Source organism: Sapajus apella, unplaced genomic scaffold (assembly GCF_009761245.1).
Source record: "Sapajus apella isolate SASKATOON/1434 unplaced genomic scaffold, GSC_monkey_1.0 scaffold140, whole genome shotgun sequence".
Lineage (NCBI taxonomy): Eukaryota > Metazoa > Chordata > Mammalia > Primates > Cebidae > Sapajus > Sapajus apella.
Window position 1 is genome coordinate 224,159 of NW_022437080.1, and position 23,860 is coordinate 248,018.

Consider the following 23,860-nt stretch of genomic DNA (forward strand, 5'->3'; position numbering starts at 1 on the left):
AAACGTAGAACCAATGCTAGATGCAGTTCAGGGACCCTGTATTTGCAGCAAAAGTTCAAAAACCTGGGCAGGAGGAATATACGGTAAGTTCAGGGTAGACGCTGCCTCCGCGCACGGAGGGAGAGAACAGACCAGGAGGAATATACGGTAAGTTCAGGGTGGACGCTGCCTCCGCGCACGGAGGGAGAGAACAGACCAGGAGGAATATACGGTAGGTTCAGGGTGGACGCTGCCTCCGCGCACGGAGGGAGAGAACAGACCAGGAGGAATATACGGTAAGTTCAGGGTGGACGCTGCCTCCGCGCGGGGAGGGAGAGAATAGGCCAGAGGATGGTGACAAAGGGGACGGTAACTGTATGTGAGAGGTTTTGCTATGCTAAAAAATGTATATGATAAGCAATATGTATTTACATGTAAATATAGTTATATATAGTTTTATGTAACATAAAACGTTATATAAAAATAACTGGAAGCAGGCCGGACGTAGTGGCTCATACCTGTAATCCCAGAACTTTGGGAGGCCGAGGTGGGTGGATCACTTGAGGTCAGGCGTTCAAGACCAGCCTGGCCAATATGGTGAAACCCTGTTTCTACTAAAAATACAAAAATTAGCCAGGGGTGGTGGCACACACCTGTAATATCAGCTACTCAGGAGATTGAGGCAGGAGAATCGCTTGAACCCGGGAGGTGGAGGTTGCAGTGAGCCGAGATGGCACCACAGCACTCCAGCCTGAGCAACAGAGCAAAACTCCATCTCAAATAATAATAATTGGAAGCAAATAGGGAAAAAAAAACGAACATTTGCTAATCCTGGATAGTGGGTCCATGAGTGTCTGCTAATCCTAGCCTACATTTCTCAGTGCATTTCAAATACCTCACCGTGCTAATAAAAGAACAAAGTGATTGCTATAATTGTTGTTTGGTTTTTTTTGGTCTGGAAATGGAGTCTCACTCTGTCACCAGGTTGGAGTTAACGTCAACCTCCTGGGCTCAAGTGATCCTCCCGCCTCAGCCTCCCAAGTAGCTGGTACTACAGGCATGCATCACCAGGCATGGCTATGCTTTTAATTTTTAAAATTTTTTTGGAGAGACAGAGTCTCACTATTGCCAAGGCTGTCCTCAGACTCATGACTTCAAAGTTCTGGACTCAAAGGATCCTCCTGCCTCGGGCTTCCAAAGTGCTGGGATTACAGGCGTGAGCCACCGTGCCCGGCCTTTTCAGTATATTTCAAATAGTTCACAGTGCTAATAAAAGAGTGCTTACAATGCGCTTGCGGTAAATTAATCTTTAAAGATAAATGAACACAACAGGCCAAGACCTGCATGGCAGGAGTGCTCCAGGCAGAAGGGCAGCAAGCATGTGGACTCTAGGCTGGGCACCGGTGGGGTATGCTGAGCAGAGGACAGTGGGTGGGGCAGCCGCTGCTCTGCAGGGAGGGTAGCCACAGGGCTTTGCAGACCAGGACACCAGCTGAGATAACCTAATTATTATCCAGACTTTGTGGACCTTCAGGAGGGGTGGACATGGGGATGAGAAGAAAAATACGGTCATCGACTAAAGGCTTTTCAAAGGCTTCACTTGTATGCTAAAATCCAATAAAATAGGCCTGGTGTGGTGGCCCACACCTGTAATCCCAACACTTTGGGAGGCCAAGACGGACGGATCACCTGAGGTCAGGAGTTCAAGACCAGCCTGACCAACATAGAGAAACCCGGAGTAGTCTCCTGAGTAGCTGGGATTACAGGTGCGTGCCACCACACCTTGCTAATTTTTGTATTTTTAGTAGAAACGGTTTCATCATATTGGCCAGGCTGGTCTTGAACGCCTGACCTCAAGTGATCCACCTGTCTCGGCCTCCCAAAGTGTTGGGATTACAGGTATGAGCCACCACGCCCGGCCTGCTTCCAATTATTTTTATGTAATGTTTTATGTTACGTATAACTAGATATAAATATATTTACGTGTAAATACATATTGCTTATTTTTTTGTAAAAATACAAAAAAATTAGCTGGGCATGGTGGCACTTGCCTGTAATCCCAGCTACTCAGGAGGCTGAGGCAAGAGAATCACTTGAACCTGGGAGGTGGAGGTTGCAGTGAGCCAAGATCATGCCATTGTACTCTAGCCTGAGCAACAAGAGCAAACTCTGTCTCAAAAAGGAAACAAAACAAAACTGCACCACCCCAGTCAGTGGATAAACAAAATGTCACTCTGCCGTGGAGAGAAGGGCAATAGAGATGCTAGTGTATGTAGCAGGAGCAGGAGGAAGGCCAGTTGCATGCCAGGAAGGACCAAATGCCATTATCATCCTTGCCAGTGCTCCCAGGTACATACAATCATTATATTTATCCTTCCCAGAATTGACTGGGCACGTCTCTGAGCCAGCAGCCACCATGTGAAGTGGAACTGGGGCATGGAGCCAAAGACACCCAGCCCTGCAAGGAGCTGAGCTCAGTGTGGTAGAGGGGTTCTGGCCAGCAACTGAACGAGAGGAGGGGGGATTAGTGGGGGGCTATGGGAGCTATCAGAATTAGTTTATCTTTAGCAGTATATATTATTTAATTTTTAAAAAAATCCTGGTTTAACCAAAAGATGCAGCAACACTCCAATACCCAAAACTCCAACACTTTGATACGGATTGGAAATCTAATTGTAAAGATGTCAATATGCTCAAAATCTCTCAGATCTCCAGGAGTGTTCCAGAAAAGCATCGTACCTCTGACATTCCTGATCAATCTAGAACCTGGCTTTGGAGGAGCACTCCTCTTCCCTACCCCTGGTCCATCTCAAGGACACCTCCCTCTGCTTCCAGGCCTCCTCCAGCCCATCGTCCACCTGGATGTACACTCTAACCTTGCAGATGCTGAGTTTAGTCTTGTTGCTCTGCAGCTTAAGTTGCTTCTCTCCATCTTCCTGTCACAGCCATGTGAAGTGCCATGGCATAGCCCTGGCCTCTGCTCAAACTGAGTCTTTGGCCTGAGATTTCCTCCTCATCCTCCCCCCCACCCTCCATGTAAATCTGCTAGTCTTAAAGACAAGCTATTTTTTTATCTGGTCTGGCATTTACCTCTCTGTACAATAGGCACTGGGGGTACACTGGTGGGCAGAACAGACACAGCTCCTGCCTTTGTGGAGCTGAGCCTGATAGCAAGGGCAGGAATAAACCACACATTAAACATTAAGAAAAATTGTAGTCAAAGGTATAAGAGAAATAAAGGGCAATATATGAGTACAGGCATATCTTAGTGCATACAAGGATGTACCATAATAACTGATGATGGTGGCCAAACTAAACAACAGATTTTCCTTGTAGATGAAACAGCCTTCTACTGAAAGAAGATACTGCCAGCCTGGCCAACATGGAGAAATACTTTCTCTACTAAAATACAAGAAAACAGCTGGGTGTGCTGGTGCATGCCTATAGTCCCAGCTACTAGGGAGGCTGAGGTGGGAGAATCACCTGAGCCTGGGAAGTCAAGGCTCCAGTGAGCTGTGATTACACCACTGCATTCCAACCTGTGTGAAGAGAGTGAGACTCTGTCTCAAAAACAAAAACAAAACAAATCAAAACAAACAAACAAACAACAACCCCCCCGAAAAAAAGAAAAAAGATGCTACCATCTAGGACTTTCATAGCTAGAGAGAAGTCAATGTCTGGCTTCAAAGCTTCAAAACAACAGACTGACTCTCTTTTTAGGAGTTGATGCAACTGGAAACTTTAAGTTAAAGCCAATGCTTATTTACCATTCTGAAAATCAGAGGACCCTTAAGAATTATGCTAAATCTACTCTGCCTGTGCTCTGTCAATGCAACAACAAAGCCTGAGTGACAGCACATCTGTTTACAGAGTGGTTTGCTGAATACTTTAAGCCCACTGTTGAGACCTACTGCTCAGGAAACAAAATTCCTTTCAAAATATTACTGCTCATTGACAAGGCACACAAGAGCTCTGGTGGAGATGTATAAGGAGGCTAAGGATTTTGTGCTTGCTAACACAACATTCATTTTCTCAGCCCATGGACCAAGAATTAATTTCAACTTTTGTCATATTATTTAAGTAATACATTTCATAAGGCTATAGCTGCCATAGATGGTGATTTCTTTGATGGATCTGGGCAAAGTAAATCGAAAGCCATCTGGAAAGAATTTACTATTTTAAATGCCAATAGGAACATTCATTATTCATGGTAGAAGGTCAAAATATCAACAGTAACAGGTGTTTAGAAGAAGTTGTTTTCAACCCCCATGGATAACTTTGGGAGGTTCAAGACCTCAGTGGGGGACGTAACTGCAGATGTGGTGGAAATAACAGGAGAACTAGCATTAGAAGTGGGGTCCAAAGATGTGACTGAATTGTTGCAATTTCATGATAAAACTGTAAGAGATGAGGAGTTGCTTCTCATGAATGAGCAAAGAAAGTGGTTTAATAAGATGGAATATGCTCCTGGTGAAAATATTGAAATATTACATCCATTTCATTGATAAAGCAGCAGCAGAACTTGAGAAGATTGACTCCGGTTTTGGAAGACGTTCTATTTACTGTAGATAAGATGCTATCAAACAGCATTGCATGCCATGGAGAAATCTTTCATGAAAGGAAGTCAATCATGCAACAAATCTCTTTATTTTCAGAAATTGCCCCTGTCACCCCAGCCTTCAGCAATCACCACCCTAATCAGTCAGCAGTCACCAACATCGAGGCAAGGCTCTCCACCAGCAAAAAGATAATTTGCTGAAGCCTCAGATGATAGCTTTTTTTTTTTAGCAATAAAGTATATGAAAATTAGGATATATACATTGAGTTTTTTAGACATAGTGCTATTGCACTTATTAGACTACATTAAAGTGTAAACGTAACTTTTATATGCACCGAGAAACTAAAAAAAATCGTGTGACTTGATTTCTTGTGATATTCACTTTACTGAGCTGCTGTGGAACCAAACCTACGCTGTCTCTGAGGTATGCATGTATAATGCAGGGAACCGAGGTTCATTCTAAGGATCAGAAGACATTTTCCAGAAGAGTCATTCAAACTGGGATCTGGCTGAGCAGAAGTAAAATGTCTGAAAAGGGTAGCAATGTCCCCAGATAACAAAGGTTGTGCATGCTTTAAGAAGTAGAAGGGAGACGAGAGAGCTGGAGCACAGAGGACTGATGTGGGAGGGACAAGGGATAGTGATATAGTTTGGATGTTTGTCCCCTCCAAATCTCATGTTGAAATGTGATTCTGAATGTTGAAGGTGGGGCCTGGTGGGAGGTAATTGGATCTTGGGGGCAGATCCCATGATTTGGCATCATCCTTTTGGGGATAAGTGAGTTCTCAGTTAGTTTATGTGAGATCTGGTTGTTTAAAAGTCCAGGAACTCCCCACACACCTTGCTTCCACTCTTGCCATGAGACATGCCTTCTCCCCCTTTGCCTTCCACCATGATTGTAAGCATCCTGAGGCCCTCCCCAAAAGCAGATGCTGGCACCACGCTTCCTGTACAGCCTGCAGAACCATGAGCAAAAATGAAACTATTTTTTATAACTCACCCAGCCTCAGATATTTCTTCATGGGAATGCAAGAATGGTCTAATACAGATGAGCTGCAATAGGATTTGTGCATTAAGACCAAGATTTTCGATTTCATCTTAAGAGCAATGAGAAATCAGTGAGAAGTTTTATTTCACACGGGATAATCGCCATCACGAGATGATAATGATGGTGAAGAGGAGGAGATGATGGTGATGATGATGGCAGTGAGAATAGTGATGGATGGTGCCGATGAAGATAGGGATGATAATTATGGCGGTAATAACAACGGTGGTGGTGATGATATGGCTGCTATGGGTTGAATGTGTTTCTTAAAGTTCATGTGTTGGAAACAATCCCTAATGCAACAGTGTTGAAAGGTAGGACCGTTAGGGGGTGATTAAGTAATGGGGGCTCTGACCTCATGAATGAATTAATGGTGTTATAATGGAAGTGGAAGTGGTTAATTATCTTGGGAGGGGGTTCTTGATAAAAGGATGAGTTTGGCCTCCTTCTCTTCTCTTTCTCCCATGTGCTGTCTTGCCCTTCCACCTTCCATCATGGTATGACAAGCAAGAACGCCATCACAAGATGCTGGCAACTTCATCTTGAACTTCACAGCCTCAAGAACTGTGAGAAATAAATCTCTGGTTTTTTTTTATAAATTACCCAGTCTCAAGTATTCTGTGATAGTAGCATTAAACAGACTATGACAACGGTGATGGTGGTAATGTGATGATGGTGATGGTGATAGTGATGAAAACGTAAAGGTAATGAAGATGTGTTGACTGATACTGATGGAGATTATGATGGTGATGAAGAGTCCAGTACCAATGCCAGCCAGGAAGGTAGAAAGATCATTCAGGAAACAGATGGCCTGAGGATGGAAATAACACAGGATTTGGAGTGAGACATGCCTATTCTCTGCCACTTATTTGCTAGATGGCTTTGGGAAAATTAATTGGCCTCATATGCACATCAATTTCCTGATCCTCAGCAGGCTTCCGGAGGATGAAAGGAAATGTAAAATGGCACCCAGAATTTGCCACGTCAGTTCTCTGCCACACATGCACGTACCCAGGTGCGGTGATGAGGGCCCAGGGGTGGAGATTTTCTGTCTCCTGCAGCTAGGTCAGGTGATATGACCAGTTGCTGAGGGACATTGTATTGCTGCCAGGAGACCAGCAGCCCCTGTTTAGATCATCCTTTCCAACCTGGTAGTCCTGGCTGCCAGCTGCCTTTGGGAGCTCCTGTGTGATGGGAGGCCCAGCTGGAAGTCTCAGTCACCTCTGCCAGTGCCCACTGCCCACACTCTGACCCCTTGAGCATCAACCTGACACCACGGTGAGTATCTCCTGCTGCCATCACTGGGGGACACAGCAACAGGGTCTGCAAGTCTCAGGAAAGATGGCTTCTTACACTGAACTCTCTCAAAAGGTGACCTTAGGCAAGGCACTTAACCTCCCTGGGCTTCAGTTTCCCACAGATAGCATGTCATTTCTGTGAGATGTGCCCAGTGCCTGTACAGAAGGGGCTCCACGATGAGGCCGTGGGTGGTCACTGTTACTATACCTCAGCAGGAGGACCCAGGAGCATGTCCATTCTGAGGTTTGAACATGTTTGCATTAGTCACGCCTACAGCCTCAGTTTACCTCCAGCTTCCTAGAGGGCAGGGACACTCCAGCATCTTCAGGCTCTTGAAGTGCTACGGATGGCTGAGATTCGACTTCCAAATTTATGTTCAGATTCACCAGCCTGTGCTACACACCCACCCTGCGTCTGCACCCACGGCCAGCAGGCCTGTCCTGCCCTGTGATCACAGGAACGGGGCAGAGCAGTTAAAGGCTGTGGGGTCCTAACCAGGGCTGGGTGATCTCACCTCTGGGGTTGATTACAGTACAGAAACTAAGGGTGGTTCTGAGAAAGCTCATCCTCCCTTCAGGAGAAACCATGATGCCGTAAGACGGACCCCGCCTCCCTGTCCCGGCCCCCACTCCATTGAGCCTCTGTCTGCATTTTCCCAGGAGGGCAGCCTAGATAGGGGACCTCGGCAAGTGAGACCAAACTGATGTTCCCATCGGGGCAGCATCCTCGCGGTGCTCTGACATTGTTTTATGGGCTATTTAAGTCCTAAGATGATTCTCAGCAGGAGGCATGTTCAGTATCCTCTTTCTTTCTTTCTTTTTTCTTTTTCTTTCTTTCTTTCTCTTTCTTTTCTTTTCTTTCTTTCTTCCTTTCTTTCCTTTCTTTCTTTTTCTTTTTCTTTCTTTCTTTTTTTTTTTTTTTGCGGCTCTTACACCATGGGAGATAGCACTTTCCGCATGAAGTTGTTTTTTGCCACCGGCCATAAGAACGATTTCGCTCACAGCTACATTTTTACTGAGGGGTTGTCATTTAACGAGTTTCCCTCCCCCAGAGAATCTGCATTCTAAGACGCCAAAGGCCGGCGAGGGTCGTTCTGCTGGGCTGGACAGCAGAGAGAGCCTTGGCCTTGGCCCAAAGCCCTGCAGCACACAGAGCGCCCGCGCAGAGGGCGTGACCTGCGAAGGGCTGCGCTCCCTCTCCCGGCCTGGGACCGATGAAAGTGCAGGGGGCCCACAGGGAGTGCAGGCCAGGGCAGCTGGGGCAGGGAGACGGAGTCCGCCCTGTGGCCTCGCGGGTTCTCGGGAAGAGGAGATGGGCTTTCTCAGAACCACCCTTAGCTTCTGTACCGTAATCGGCCGTGAGGGCGCAGGCGCTGCTGCTCCCGGCAGCTGCTATAACAGACCCTCAGAGGAGAACCCGGTTCCGGGCTGCGGCGGGCGTGGTCTGGGGCTGTTCTGGGCGTGGTTCCTGGGCTGCGGCGGGCGTGATCCGGGTCTGTTCTTGGCGTGGTCCGGGGTTGTTCCGGACGTGGTCCCTGGCTGCGGCGGGCGTATTCCCCAGGCTGAGATGGGCGTGGTCCGGGGCGGTTCTGGGCGTGGCTCCGGCCTGCAGCGGGCGTAGTCCCCGGGCTGAGATGGGCGTGGTCCCTGGCTGCGGAGGGCGTGGTCCGGGGCGGCTCTGGGCGTGGCCCCGACCTGCCCCTGGCGTATTCCCCAGGCTGAGATGGGCGTGGTTCCTGGCTGCGGCAGGCGTGGTCTGGGGCTGTGGTGGGCGTGGTCCCCGGGGTGAGATGGTCTTGGTCCAGGTCTGCGGAGGGCGTGGTCCGGGGCGTTTCTCGGCGTGGCCCCGGCCTGCAGCTGGCGTTCTGGGTGTGGTCCCCGGGCTGAGATGGGCGTGGTCCCTTGCTGCGGAGGGCGTGGTCCCCGGGGTGAGATGGTCTTGGTCCCGGTCTGCGGAGGGCGTGGTCCGGGGCGGTTCTGGACGTGGTACCTGGGCTGCTGTGGACATGGTCTTGGGCTGTGACTAACATGGTCCCCGGGCAGCAGTGGACATGGTCTCACCCCCAGCATCTGATATTTTTGCCTCTCTCTGACCCTAAAAATATCCTCCCTCTTCCCACGCGGCTCCTGCCTTCTGGAGCAGTCGGCCAGGCCGGCGGCGGGTGTTGGGCAGGGCTCTCAGGCTGCCAGCAGCCAAGCGCAGCCGGTTCTGCAGTGATGGCAGAGGATCTGTGGGCTGAGGGGACCAAGCCTCGGAGGATGCTGTAAGTGGGAGACCTAACACTGACTCAGCATCTACCTCAGGCTATGCACTGTGCTGAGTCCTTCACCTCTGGGCTTCCGCAACATTTCCATGAGGTCAGTGTGGATGGCACTCGTGTTTCACAGATAAGGAAACTGGAGCAGAGCTTTTCAAGGCCACGCAGCCAGCACCTCGAGAGTGGGAGGATTCACCTGAACTGGATCCCCGAACACCACTAGCCGTCCTGGCCGCTGGCTCTGCCTGAGTTCACCCCACCATCTACACCCCCGACAAGCCGTGCCTGGGGAGCTTGCCTTCTGCTCCTCCCCACTAGCACCTATGAGGTCTCTGCCTCCCAGGCCTTTTCCTCCCCAGAGGAAGGGACATTTCCATTACACAGCGACCCTACAAGTCAGCTGAGGTTTTAGGGGCAGGGAACACTCTCACATGGAGCCCTGGGTGGGAGGGGTGTAGGAGACAAACTCACATGCATGCACAGGGTCACGCTGAGCTGGAGGCCACACCCAGGGCTCTGTGAGGAAATGTGAATGTGCCCAGGCCCCTCCAGGCCGGTCCAATTTACTGAGTCTCTAGCTCTAGTTTACAGCGCAGTGATCCTAGTTCCAGACAGCTGCTGCTTCCTTTCTGGCAGGGCCGCCCTGAATATAATCCAGTGTGGTGAACATCCACTGCACACTCCCTGTGAGCCAAGCAGACAGGTTTGAGGGCCACTGAAACGGGGGATGCTTCTGGTGAGGTCAGGGACTGCAAAATGGTGGCAGTGAGATGATCTGTTATGTCTGCCCACGCACATGCAGCCCCACAGTTGCAGAGATGCGAATGCCGGAAGCCAGGTGTGAGTTGGAATTCACTTTTTTTTTTTTTTTAAATCTTTATTAAGCAGTCATTCCTAAGGCCTGCCAGAGCCTGGCATCTCTACAGAGGAGTGGCACGATCAGGACCCCTGTGGGGCAGACCAACACTCTGGGCAGGTGCAGAATGAATAACCTGTGACAAAGCCAGCTATTCCTACCAGGAAGCATGGGGGATGAGCTGGCATCTTGCCCTGTGGGTACTACAGCCTGGCCAGCCCTGGTCCAACTCATCAGCAAGACACCCTGCATGCCCCAAGCAGCCAGCAACACCTCCTTGGGCCTGGAGGACCTCAGAGTGCCCAGCTCCATGCTGTACTGGCTCTTCCTTCCCTCGAGCCTGCTGGCTGCAGCCACACTGGCTGTGAGCCCCCTGCTGCTGGTGACCATCCTGCGGAACCAACGGCTGAGGCAGGAGCCCCACTACCTGCTGCTGGCCAACATCCTGCACTCAGACCTGGCCTACATTCTCCTCCATATGCTCATCTCCTCCAGCAGCCTGGGTAGCTGGGAGCTGGGCCGTATGGCCTGTGGGATTCTCACTGACGCTGTTGTCGCCGCCTGCACCAGCACCATCCTGTCCTTCACGGCCACTGTGCTGCACACCTACTTGGCAGTCACTCATCCTCTGCGCTACCGCTCCTTCATGTCCCATGGGGCTGCCTGGAAGTCTGTGGCCCTCATCTGGCTGGTGTCCTGCTGCTTCCCCTCATTCCTTCTTTGGCTCAGTAAGTGGCAGGATGACCAGCTGGAGGAGCAAGGAGCCTCATGCATTCTGCTGCTGAGCATGGGCACCCAGCAGGGATGTGGCACCCTGGTCATTGTTACCTACACCTCCATTCTGTGCGTTCTCTTCCTTTGCACGGCTCTCATTGCCTACTGCTTCTGGAGGATCTATGCAGAGGCCAAGACTTCAGGCATCTGGGGGCAGGGCTATTCCCGGGCCAGGGGCACCCTGCTGATCCACTCAGTGCTGATCACATTGTACGTGAGCACAGGGGTGGTGTTCTCCCTGGACATGGTGCTGACCAGGTACCATCACATTGGCGCCAGGACTCACACATGGCTCCTGGCGACCAACAGTGAGGTACTCATGATGCTTCCCCGTGCCATGCTCCCATACCTGTACATGCTCCGCTACCGGCAGCTGCTGGGCATGGTCCGGGGCCACTTTCCACCCAGGAGGCACCAGGCCATCTTTACCATTTCCTAGAGCTCTTGAGTCCACAGTCTGGCGAGCTGAGGTTAAAAATTATATGTTGAATACAGCAGCGTCCAATTATGGCTAACCTCCTAGAACAACAAAATATAATTGTGGAATTGGGCCTATTCAGAGACCCTGAAGACTGATGTTTTTCACCATTCTGACAGTTTTTGGTTTTGTTGTTGTTGTTGTTTCTTTGGTTTTTTCACACATGGCTCCTGGCGATTTGAGACAGAATCTTACTCTGTCACTAGGCTGGAGTGCAGTGGTTCGATCTCAGCTCACTGCAACCTTCGCCTCCCGGGTTCAAGCAATTCTGCCTCAGTCTCCTGAGTAGCTGGGGCTACAGGTGCATGCTGCCACACCTGGCTAATTTTTTTGTATTTTTAGTAGAGACAAGGTTTCGCTGTGTTGGCCAGGATGGTCTTGATCTCCTGACCTCATGATCTGTCCACCTCAGCCTCCCAAAGTGCTGGGATTACAGGCATGAGCCAGTGCACCTGGCCCATTTTGACCGTTTTTAAGTAGAGAAAGCTCTCTTATCATGACACTGAAATCCTACTTGGAAATGGAAGCAAGTAAAGGCAATCAAGCAGGCTCTGGTCTAAGTCCCTCCGATGGCTGCCTGCACACCCTCCATGGCCACTGTGGATGCATCTTGCTGACCAACACACAGAAGCCAAAATGTTGCTGACAGCTGGAACCAGGGAGGTGAACATGCAGAGCTGCTGAATCCTGGAACCATGAGCTCTATTTGGGCAGCTACTCAGGATACAGGAGGGTGGAGAGGAAGCCAAGGATCCACAACAGTGGAGAGTGTCATGGAGATATCACTATAAAGCTGGAGTGCACAAGGGTTACACTCTCAGAATAAAGGTAAATGATAACCTAACCTCACAGAAGGGAGCAGCAAGGGAATTTGCCTGCCTTGGCCTAGGTGCCATGTAGAAGAAGAAGAAAATTCCTTGAGAATTGTTAAGTAGAAGCCACTCTTCAGACGGCTTTAGAGTTAGACTTCAAATTATGTTAGTGGTCAAAAGACCTCAGTCTGTGGTTGGTATGGTTCTCCCGGATGATCTGAGCTTCCATTTAGGCTGCAGAGAATTTCCAGAGTCAAAGAACCTCAAATAATGGAGTTGCACATGGTCAAATCTCACAAACCCACACAGGGAGATAAGGCACCATGGATGAGAGCAAGAAGACAGCTGCACCATACTACAGCTCCTTGAATTGCCAACACTGGGTTAATATAAAAATGTTCAAGATATTTTAAGACATTAACAATGACATGAAAATATGAACAGGCATAATACTTCTTTTAAATAACCAAGAAAATTTGGGAAATATCTAAATAGAACTTCTTGAAGTAAAAATTAGAATTATGAAGTGAATTTAATATGGACTGAACAGCATGTTAGACATGGCTGGAGAGAGACTTTGCAAATTGTGAGACAGATCTAGATAAATCACCAAAAATGCAGCCAGAGGGACAAAGAGACAGCCATGTAAAAGAGGGATTAAAAGACACTGAGGCTGGAATGGAAAAGACTGGCACATCTAATTTGGGAATATAATACAGAAAATGTAGGAGGGGAAATATTTGAAGAGACAATCACTGATAATTTTTCAGAATTGTTGAAAGGTATCAAATCTCAGATCCGAGAAACCTAACCAATTACAAATTAGATAAGCGACCCGCATCCAAGCACATCATGTGAAACTGCAGACAGCTAAATACAAAGATGAGATATTTAAATCAGGCAGAGACAAAAGACAAAGGAATAGCGATTAAACTCACAGCTGACTTCTCAAAAAACAATGGAAGAAACCAGCCTGACCAATATGGCAAAACCCCATCTCTACTAAAAATAAAAAAAATAAAAAATTAGTTAGGAGAGGTGGCGCGTGCCTGTCAGCTACTCAGGAGGGTGAGGCAGGAGAATCGCTTGAACCCAGGAGGCGGTGGTTGTAGTGAGCCAAGATCATACCACTGCACTCCAGCTTGGGCGACCAAGCGAGACTCCATCTCAAAAACCAAACAAAACCAATGGAAGCCTGGGCAACTGGAATAATGTTGCCAAGGTACTGAGAAAAGAACTGTCTTCCTAGAATTTTATATACAGAAAAATAAACTTTCCAGACCTTGGTAGAACACAAAAGCTAAAGACGGTGTTCCTAGCAATTCACATTAAGAAAACTTCAAGGGATGTATTTGTGGCAGAAGAAAAATTATTGCAGGTGGAAGATTTCAGATGTATGAAGAAATAGAAAAAGCACTGGAGACTATGCACATAAATAGAAATCATCATCGTCTAGTTGACTACATAGAAGCAATAAAAATGTCTAGTTTGAGGATTTAGAAAAAATGGGAAAAAAGGATTATATAACAGTGGCATATGTGTGGGAAAGGTGTAGTTATACTTAAAGCGTTCTAAAGTCTAGCAGTCTTCAGGAGGAAGGTGGGAATATTAATCTAAGGCTTTGTTAGGCATGCAAGTTAAAATGTTTGAAGTAACCAGTAACAGACTAGACAAAAGAGAATAACTCTGTAAGTAATCTCAGAAACAGGTGAAATGAGAGAAACGGTAACTCATCCAAAATCAGGCACGAAAAAATAAATAGAAAAGTCAGGACAAATAGAAAGCATAAAATAATATGATATTTTAAATGTACTAAAACAATAAATTTAATTGACTAAAATTTGATGGTGGGGAAACAGTATTGTCCATTTACTTTTAAATTGGGTGTATGTTATTTCATAAGAGATTACACTAAACAAACAATGACAATGGGTGGAAGTAAAACAATCAGTTGAAGTATAGAAAAAGATAGAAAGCCTTTCCTGGGGCCTCCAATTAAAAATTCAGGCTGGGCGTGGAGGCTTACGCCTGTAATCCCAACACTTTGGGAGGCCAAGGTGGGAGGATCACCTGAGGTCGGGAGTTTGAGACCAGCCTAGCCAACATGGTGAAATCCTGGCTCTACTAAAAATACAAAAATTAGCCAGGAATGTGCATGTAATCCCAGATATTCAGGAGGCTGAGGCAGGAGAATTGCTTGAACCCGGGATGTGGAGGTTGCAGTGAGCTGAGATCGTGCCGCTGCACTCCAGCCTGAGCAACAGAGAGATACTCTGTCTCAAAAAAAAAAAAGAGAGAGAGAAAAAAAATACTAAATGAAAGCCAAGAGAAGAGACAAAGCTGACTTTAAAGCCAAGCAGCCTTACTAGAGTAAAGAGGGTGGCTACATGGTAAGTGCCAGTTTATCAAAGGAGTTAAAATTAACACATGTAATAAAAGAGTGAAAATTTACAAAGAAAATATTGACAAAATGTTGAGGGGAAATTAACAAATCGACCTTCATAGAGAAGTTTAAGAGTGCTCTCTCCCTAATTGGTAGAGCAAACAGACAAAATAAACAAGGATATTGAATTTTGAACACCACAATTGACAAGCTTGACCTAGTGAATAAATTTAAAATATGGCACTTGACAACTGGAAAATACATAATACATATAAGCATGCCTGGAATTATTAAGAAAATTGACCACATGCTACCCCCATAAAACAAATCTAAGTAAATTTCAAAGACTGGATTCCTATTTGGACTATATCATCTGGGTCTAGTGTAATTAAGTTAGAAATAAGTTGCAAAAAGGTAATTGAATAAAATATGCTTGGAAATGTAAAAATCACACTTCTAAGCAATTCATAGATCAAAGACTAATTAAAAGCAGAAATCAGAAAATTGTTTAGAACTGGATGACAATAAAAATAGTACACATCAAAATATATGAGATGCAGCCAGCAATATTTAGAGGCAAATGTACACTTGTATATGTTCTACCCAAAATGAAAACAGCTCAAAATTAATGAGCTAGGATCAAATGAAGAAACTGGAAAAAGAACAGCAGGTATGTGTTAGCTCTGACTGTGCCCCACAGGGGCTTTGCAGGCATGACCGAGTGAAGGATCCTGCAAGGAGGGTTATCCTGGACTGTCGGGTGAACGACGCAAGCACAAGGGCCCTTGCGAGGGAGAGAAGGAGGGAGGGGGATGGGAGAAAGATGTGATGATGACGGCAGCCAGGCCAGAGACCAGGAGAGATGGGAAGACGCTGCGCAGCTGACTTTGAAGATGAAGAAGAGGCCACCACCTGAAGAATGTGAGCAGCCTCTAGAAAAGGCAAGGAGGTGGATTCTCCCCTTGAGCCTCTGGAAGGACGCAGTCCTGCCTGCGCTGATTTTAACTCAGTACCACTCATTTTTAACTGCTGATCTTTAGAACTGCAAGATAATATATTTGTATTCTTTCATATCATAGATTTTTGGTATTTTGTTATAGCAGCAGCAAGAAACTCATCCAGTGGTCTTGGCTTGGACACTCTTCTCTGCATCCCAGTGTTGCCACTGCCAGCAGGTTAACCCAGGTTCATTCATAGGTTTCCGAGAGAGCAGACGTGCCAGAAGCTCAAAAGCATGCCATGACTTTGCTGCACTCTGCTCGACAGAGCATCACACAGCACAGCACAACATTAGGTTCGTGGAAGAAACAGTAGACTATCTCCCCATGAAGGGAGTCCCAAGGCCACATGGCAAGGGACAAGGATACAGGGAAGGGAAATACTAGGGATGTTGTCAAAATCAACCCCAAAAACAGCAAAGTTGAGGATGTCCTTACTTCAGCAATTACATTCCCACATAAATTCCCTAGAGAAACCCTCGTTCATTTACTCCATGTTCACAGAACCACTATTAGCTGAAAATGACAAACAACCCAAATAACCATCAATTAAAGAATGGGTCAGTGCATATGGAATAGTCATACAGTAGAATACAGCACTGAAAAATAAACAATTGTACACATCAATATGGCTGAATCTCATAAGCATGTGGTTTTTGGAAAAAGGCAAGTCCCAGAAGAATGCATGCTAATATGACTGTATTTGGCCACAGGGCCTTTAGGGAGTTAATTAAGTTAAAAGAGGTCATGAGAGTGGGGTCCTAATCTGACAGGATTCATAGCCTTAAAAGAAGAAGAGAGAGGCCAGGCATGGTGGCTCAAGCCTGTAATCCCAGCACTTTGGGAGGCTGAGGCAGGTGGATCATGAGTTCAGGAGTTCAAGACCAACCTGGCCAAAATAGTGAAACCCCGTCTCTACTAAAAATGCAAAAATTAGCTGGGCACGGTTGTGTGTGCCTCTAGTCCCAGGTACCTGGGAGGTTGAGGCAGGAGAATGGCTTGAACTTGGGAGATGGAGGTAGCAGTGAGCCTAGATCGGGCCACTGCTCTCCAACCTGGGCCACACAGTGAGACTCTGTCTCAAAAAAGAGAGAGAGATATCTCTCCCTTCCCACAGTGAAAAGACAGCCACCTGCAAGCTGGGAAGAGAGGCTTCTCTGGGAACAAGTGCTGCTTGCACTCAAGCTCAGACTTCTCAGTCTGATCTCAGACTTCTGAAGCCTCCAGCACTTGGAGAAAGTACACTTCTGTTGTTGAAGCCACCCAGTATGTGGCATTTTGTTACGGCAGCCAGAGCAGGCTAATATAGTGGGAAAATATAAAAAAAGACAAAAAGATAATAATTAATGAAAAATTCAGGAAAATGCCTATTGATATGTGGTGGAGGGGACAACGAAGAGTTCTAAGCTGTGGTTCATGTATTTCTTCAGCAGGGTGATGGGTGTATGGCATCTGTTCCTTTGTTATATTTAAAATTACATAAGAGTTTATATACAGCATTTCATGTATGATACGTACCAAATAAAATAATTAAACCACATAGCCTAGCCTCCCCCCAGCCCTCCCACTTCCCCTCTCTCCTGTGCACAGGAGAAAATCAGACCCGGGAGGGACAGAACGTGCCCAAGGTTATGGGCTGCTCATGAAGAGGCCAGCCTGCCAGCTCCTGGCCATGTGCCTCACCAGCTTACAGTCAACAGCGAGCTGCTTTAGTGTGGTGGCACTGTGATCCTCCCCAGAATCACCCCGCTTCAGTCCTGCTCAGCAGCCAGCTTGGGATAATGTGAGCGAGCATTTCTTGGGCAACTGTTATTGATCCAGAGCGGCATGTGCTGTAAGTCATCCATTGACAGAAGGTTTCTCTCCCATCTGAGGGTTCCATGGCCTGTGGCTGCCATCTGTGGCCACTAGGACAGCAGAGGTTCCAGCTCTCCTGATATATGGCCAGTGAGATGCCCTACCCCAGACCTGGAACCAGGAACCAGTGATGCCAGAGCTGGAACAGTCATCATGGTCGCTGCAGCACCACCCCCTCGGGCAGCAGAGCCCCTCTGAACCCGCCCACGTGGTCAACCAGGCAGGCGGTGGCCTCGCTGGCCAGCAGCAAGGGTGGCACCGCAGTGACTCTGAGACCTACCCAGGATCTCTCAGTGCACATTTCCTGCAGTTAAACCAGCCAGGGTTGGATTGTTGCTTGTGACTAAGAACTTGGATTTATACAGAATTTGGTATAGCAAGAGGCGGAGTCATTACACATTGAAATAATAAGGTTTAAATAATAGGAAAGGAAGACGTAAACTCATGGGAAGCCTTGTCCTAGTGGTTCTACATGATAAACAATTCTCTCTAGCAACTTATAAATTTAACGGAATCCCAATCTATACCTGAAGCAATATTGCTTTTACAAAAAAAAAAAAAATGAATGAATGAAATTAACCAGGAATATCCCAGAAGAGTAATGAGCAGGCACTGGGCCTCCCAGCTACAACCATGGGGTGCTATACAGGACGGAATGGGACGCTCAGAAATCTCTCCAAGACATAGGGCATGCAGGTATCGAGCTGTGGTCTTCAGCAGAGAGCCCACCCTCTCTTCTGCTCCCTGTGGCACTGGGGCTGGGCTCCGCACACCCTGCTTGACCCACTGCCCTCCGGTTAGGCTCTGCCAATAAGGGTCCTGAGAGGCCAGCTGGAGGGGCGGAGACACTGGGCCTCCCTGTTTTGCCTGTTTCTGTCTGTATCACCCAACAGCAGCCCTTCCCCTCAGAAGGAACCGCTGGTTCCAGCTTCCACCCTTCCAGGTTCCCTCTCACTGTGGCAGCACCCACCAGAGAGTGCCCCTTTCTCTGGCTCTGGTCACTCCAGCTTCTTCATTTTGTCCCACAGTGCTTGGGGAGGAGCTGCTTCCTATGGTATTGCGTCTGCGTTACTCTCTCAGGGTCCCCTCCCACCCATTTAAACATGTTCAAACAATTCTCCATGTCCACTTCTTTCTATTAAAACAATAGTGTGGTTTTGTTTTTCTGGCTGGCCCCTGACTGATAGAATTAAGAGATACATAGCTAGACAGACAGCATTCCATAGCAGTGGGAAATGATGGATTATTCAATCAATCATGTCAGAACACCCAGGAGACCATCCAGACAAAGACAATTCCAGGTTAATCAAATATTTAAACCCAAAAATACAATCATAAAGAGTTAGAAGCTGTTATACTCTTACAGTATGGAAGGTTTCTCAGTAGAATGCAGACGCATTATAGGGAAATATTAATTGAGTTCCCCATAGAATACTAGAGAATTCTGTAGAAGGGAAAAATGCCATAAGTGAAGTAAAAACATAAATCAAAAATTGTGACAAAATATTTGCTACTGATATCCCGAAGGGCCAGTTTTCAAAAAAACATAAAGTCAATAAGTTTAAGACGAATAAGCCAATTAAAATTGTCAAAGAACACACCCTCAGTCCACATGTCCACATAAAGGGAAACGGGCACGGTTCATAAACATGTGAAAAGATGATTGGCCTCACTCATACAACAGACATGGAAAATAAGGCCACGTCGACACGCCATTTATCACCTCTGGGTTTGGTAAAGACTCAGTAAATTTAATAATATTTTCCACTGACAAGTGTGAAAAGCCCGGCTTGTGAGAATGTCAATTGTTTAAACCCTTAGGGAAGGCAATTTGCAATACCTAGCAATATTTTAAATACGTACAATAGTGATCCTATGCGATAGATTTTACAGATTAGGAAACTGAGGCACACAGAGGTTTAGTGTCTTCTCCAGGGCAACAGATGCAATAAACAGTAGAACTGGAATTCCAGCTCAGGCAGCCTGGCACTGAATACAATATACAGTAACACTCCACCGCATGAGTGAGCCACTCATGTGACCCGGGAATTCCACTCCGAGGCCTTTATCCTACAACTCTCATTGCACGTGTACAAACTAAATGTGTTCAAGGATATCCACTGTGGCAGAATACTTGGAAATAACCTGTTTCCCTCCAAAAGAGATTTGTTCAAACACTACATCCGTAAAATGGAATATAATACAGCCATTAAATAACCGAAGGTTATACCAAAAAAATCACCAATACAAACTGTTGAGTGTGAAAAACAAGAAGCAGAGGGTTTCTGATTCGGGCAGCAATGGCGCAGCCTCTCCAGGTCTCCTCCTCACACCATCCGATTGATAAAAGCTGGAAAAATCCTGTAAAACCATTGTATGCATTGCAGAGAGCAGCCAAAGGAGGCTGAGAGAAGGGGCTCCAATGTTGAATGAAAGGAAACTCATAAGTTGCTTTCCAAATTTAGTCTGGCTCTTCCCCTGGAAGTTATTCCATGGCCCACAGGGAAAGAGCTCAAGCACAGCAGAACAGCATAATGGGCTGGGGATAGAAGGGTCAGCAACACAGACAGGGGAGCCACGGAGAGGAGAACCCCAAAGCCTGCATGTGCATTCTCTTCAAGGTATGCAGTGGCAGGGCTGAACTCCAAGAAACTAAGCAAAAAAATCAACCACTGGGAGGAAAGGAGCTGATGGGAAGCTGTTGAGAACATGGTGCAGGGGAAACAGAAGCTGGAGTCAAGTCCTGCCGTTGGGGAGAAGACTTGCGAACATCCCAGGCTCTCAGTGGCATGTCCGAGGAGGATGGCCATGCAAGACGTCAGGTAAATGACAGCGGCCTGTCCCAGTGGACAGTAGAATTCAGACTGAGGCACAATGAGAGAAGGATGGCAAATGGAGAAAGGGCACAGGAGAGATATGGGATATGGCAAAAAAAAAAAAAAAAGCTGGAATATATTTATACCTGGAACCCCAGAAGTAAGAGATTGGGAGAGAAGCCATATCTAAAGAAACACTAAGCAAGAATTTTCAAAATCAATGAAAGATATCAAACCACAGATAAAAGAAGCCCTGTGAACACCAAAGGGAATAAATACAAGGAGAACCACACATTATACCAAAACTGCTGAAAATAACGGATAGACAAAATATAAAAGTAACTAGAGGAAAAAAAGACACATTATCTTAAAAGGAGCAAAAAGAAGACTGACATATCTGAGAAATAATGGAATCCAGGAAAAAGTGAAATACGATCTCAAAGCTCTGAAAGAAGAAAAGGACCGCAAACCTCAAACCTTATACCTGGGGAAAACATCCTCAAAAACTAAAAGTGGGCCGGGCGCAGTGGCTCACGCCTATAATCCCGGCACTTTGGGAGGCCGAGGGGGTGGATCACGAGGTCAAGAGATCGAGACCATCCTGGTCAACAAGGTGAAACCCCGTCTCTACTAAAAATACAAAAATTAGCTGGGCATGGTGGCACGCACCTGCAGTCCCAGCTACTTGGGAGGCTGAGGCAGGAGAATTGCTTGAACCCAGGAGGCGGAGGTTGCAGTGAGGTGAGATCGTGTCATTGCACTCCAGTCTGGGTAACAACAGTGACACTCCGTCTCAAACAAAACAAAACAAAACAAAACTAAACTAAAACTAAAAGTGGAATAAAGCAGATTTTGTTTTTTAAAAATAGTAATATTGTTCAACAAACCTGAAAAAGTAATGAACAAAAATGTCGTCTTGAACAAAGTGTCCTTCAGGATGCATGGAGCACAGAAAGGAACAAGGAAACCGTAAAGGAAAAGTAAGCAGTAAATACGCTGACTGTCTGCACAGCAGTACAGTATCCTTAAGGGGTTGAAATACACGTGACAATAAGATAACGATCATTGCAGTAAATGAAAATGAATGAAACACTTCAATTAAAAAATATTTTCAGACTGGATAAAAAAATACCAAGTCCAACTACATGTTTACAAATCACACATGAAATGGAGAAATACAGGAAGACTGAGACGCTGGGTGGGGAAACTAAGGTCTCAGATCCCTCAGGGCTGAAGCTCTGGGTCACCCCCACCTGCTAGGCTGAAAGCATCTAGAATGGATGGCAGCAGAGGGAGATGATTAATATTGTCTACAATGTTGGGATCAGCCAAAACCCTAGGGATTATAGCTCTTTTTGGTTTTGCTGCTTTCTTCAACTTATTTACTTATTTATTTGTTTATTATTATTTTGAGGCAGAGTCTCACTCTGTCGCCCAGACTGGAGTGCAGTGGTGTGACCTGGACTCAGTGCATCCTCCTCCTCCCAGGTTCAAGCGATTCTCTTGTGTCAGCATCTGAAATAGCTGGGATTATAGGTATCCACCACCATGCCTGGCTACTTTTTGTATTTATAGTAGAGACAGGGTTTCACCATATTGGCAAGGCTAGTCTTGAATTCCTGACCTCAGATGATCTGCCTGCCTCTGCCTCCCAAAGTGCTGGGATTACAGGTGTGAGCCACCGTGCCGGGCCTATTTATTTATTTATTTATTTGCAACAGGGTCTGGCTCTGTGGCCCAGGCTGGAGTGCAGTGGCCCAAACATGGCTCACTGCAGCTTTGACCTCCTGGGCTCAAGCTATCCTCCCACTTCAGGCTCCTGAGTAGCTGGGACCACAGCATGCACTGTGCCCCATTAAAGTCTTTTTTATTATTTTAGTTAGAGATGGGGTCTCCCTATGTTGCCCAGTCTGGTCCAAACTTTGGAGCATAGGAGATCTGCCAGCCTCGGCCTCTCAAAGTGCTGGGATTGCCAGTGTGAGCCAGCGTGCCCAGCCTGGTTTTGCTTTTTTAAACTGCCCCCTTGTCAATTCTCTTCAGAGACCATGGCTTTCCACTTCATGGCCGGGGCTCTGTGGCTTGCTGGATTTGTCTCTTCGCCCTGAGGGAAGAAATGACATTGTGTTTCAAGATCAATGCAGCGTAGCTGTGTCTATTACTGGACAGAATGAGAGGGCATGAGCTGGCCAGGCAGTTTCAGAGAGGGCTGCAGGAGACACAGCCTAGCTGCTGCCCCCGCTCCCCAGGGCCTTTGGACTTCTGCTGGTCCCCAGTGAGCTACAAGCTGCTTTGTGAGAGACGTGGGGGTGGAGGAGCCACTGGCTCGGTGCCTGTGCAGCCTGGAAAGATGGAGATGTTAACGTTCCGTGGGAGGATGGACCTTAGTCAGCAGATCAGTTCTTCTCCTGTGAGATGCAGCAGTTCACAGGCCTTTCAGAAAATTGAAACGTGCAATGGGAGCTTACATGTGGCATGCGCATCCCACCACCAGCCACCAGCTCTGTGGGGCACAGTTCCCAGCGCTTTCCTTGCTTCTCTGACTCATTGTCCTTTTCCCCTGCTTCCCTGGAACTGTGTTCTTCAAAACATATAGCACACACATTTTTTAAAAATTTCATTTTAGGTTTTGGGGTACATGTGAAGAACATGCAAGATTGTTGCATAGGTACACACATGGTAGTGTGATTTGCTGCCTTCCTCCCCTTCACCTATATCTGGCATTTCTCCCCATGATATCTCTCCCCAACTCCCCACACCCCACTGTCCCTCCCCTATTTCCCCCCAACAGACCCCAGTGTGTGATGCTCCCCTCCCTGTGTCCATGTGTTCTCATTGTTCAACACCCGCCTATGAGTGAAAACATGCGGTGCTTGATTTTCTGTTCTTGTGTCCGTTTGCTGAGAATGATGGTTTCCAGGTTCGTCCATGTCCCTGCAAAGGACAAGAACTCATCATTTTTGATGGCTGCATAGTATTCCATGGTGTATATGTGCCACATTTTCCCTGTCCAGTCTATCATCGATGGGCATTTGGGTTGGTTCCAGGTCTTTGCTATTGTAAACTGTGCTGCAGTGAATGAACATTCGTGTGTATATGTCCTTATAGTAGAACAATTTATAATCCTTTGGATATATACCCAGTATTAGGATTGCTGGGTCAAATGGAATTTCCATGTCTAGGTCCTTGAGGAATCGCCACACTGTCTTCCACAATGGTTGAACTAATTTACACTCCCACCAACAGTGTAAAAGTGTTCCTATTTCTCCACATCCTCTCCAGCATCTGTTGTCTCTAGATTTTTTAATGATTGCCATTCTAACTGGTGTGAGATGGTATCTCAATGTAGTTTTGATTTGCATTTCTCTGATGACCAGTGATGATGAGCATTTTTTCATATGTCTGTTGGCCTCATGTATGTCTTCTTTTGTAAAGTGTCTGTTCATATCCTTTGCCCACTTTTGAATGGGCTTGTTTGTTTTTTTCTTGTAAATCTGTTTTAGTTCTTTGTAGATTCTGGATATCACCCCTTTGTCAGATGGGTAGATTGCAAAAAATTTTTCCCATTCTGTTGGTTGCTGATTCACTCTAATGACTGTATCTTTTGCCATGCAGAAGCTGTGGAGTTTGATTAGGTCCCATTTGTCTATTTTGGCTTTTGCTGTCAATGCTTTTGGTGTTTTGGTCATGAAGTCCTTGCCTACACCTATGTCCTGAATGGTTTTGCCTAGATTTTCTTCTAGGGTTTTTA

General features: G+C 46.7%; 1 protein-coding gene across 1 annotated transcript; it reads left to right on the top strand.

The window, feature by feature from the left end:
• The first annotated feature begins 10,068 nt into the window (after nt 1–10,068).
• GPR148 (G protein-coupled receptor 148) lies at nt 10,069–11,363 on the top strand. Its single transcript, XM_032263979.1, has one exon. The coding sequence runs from the start codon at nt 10,164–10,166 to the stop codon at nt 11,205–11,207; it is 1,044 nt and encodes a 347-aa protein (XP_032119870.1). The 5' UTR covers nt 10,069–10,163; the 3' UTR covers nt 11,208–11,363.
• The last annotated feature ends 12,497 nt before the right edge of the window (nt 11,364–23,860 follow it).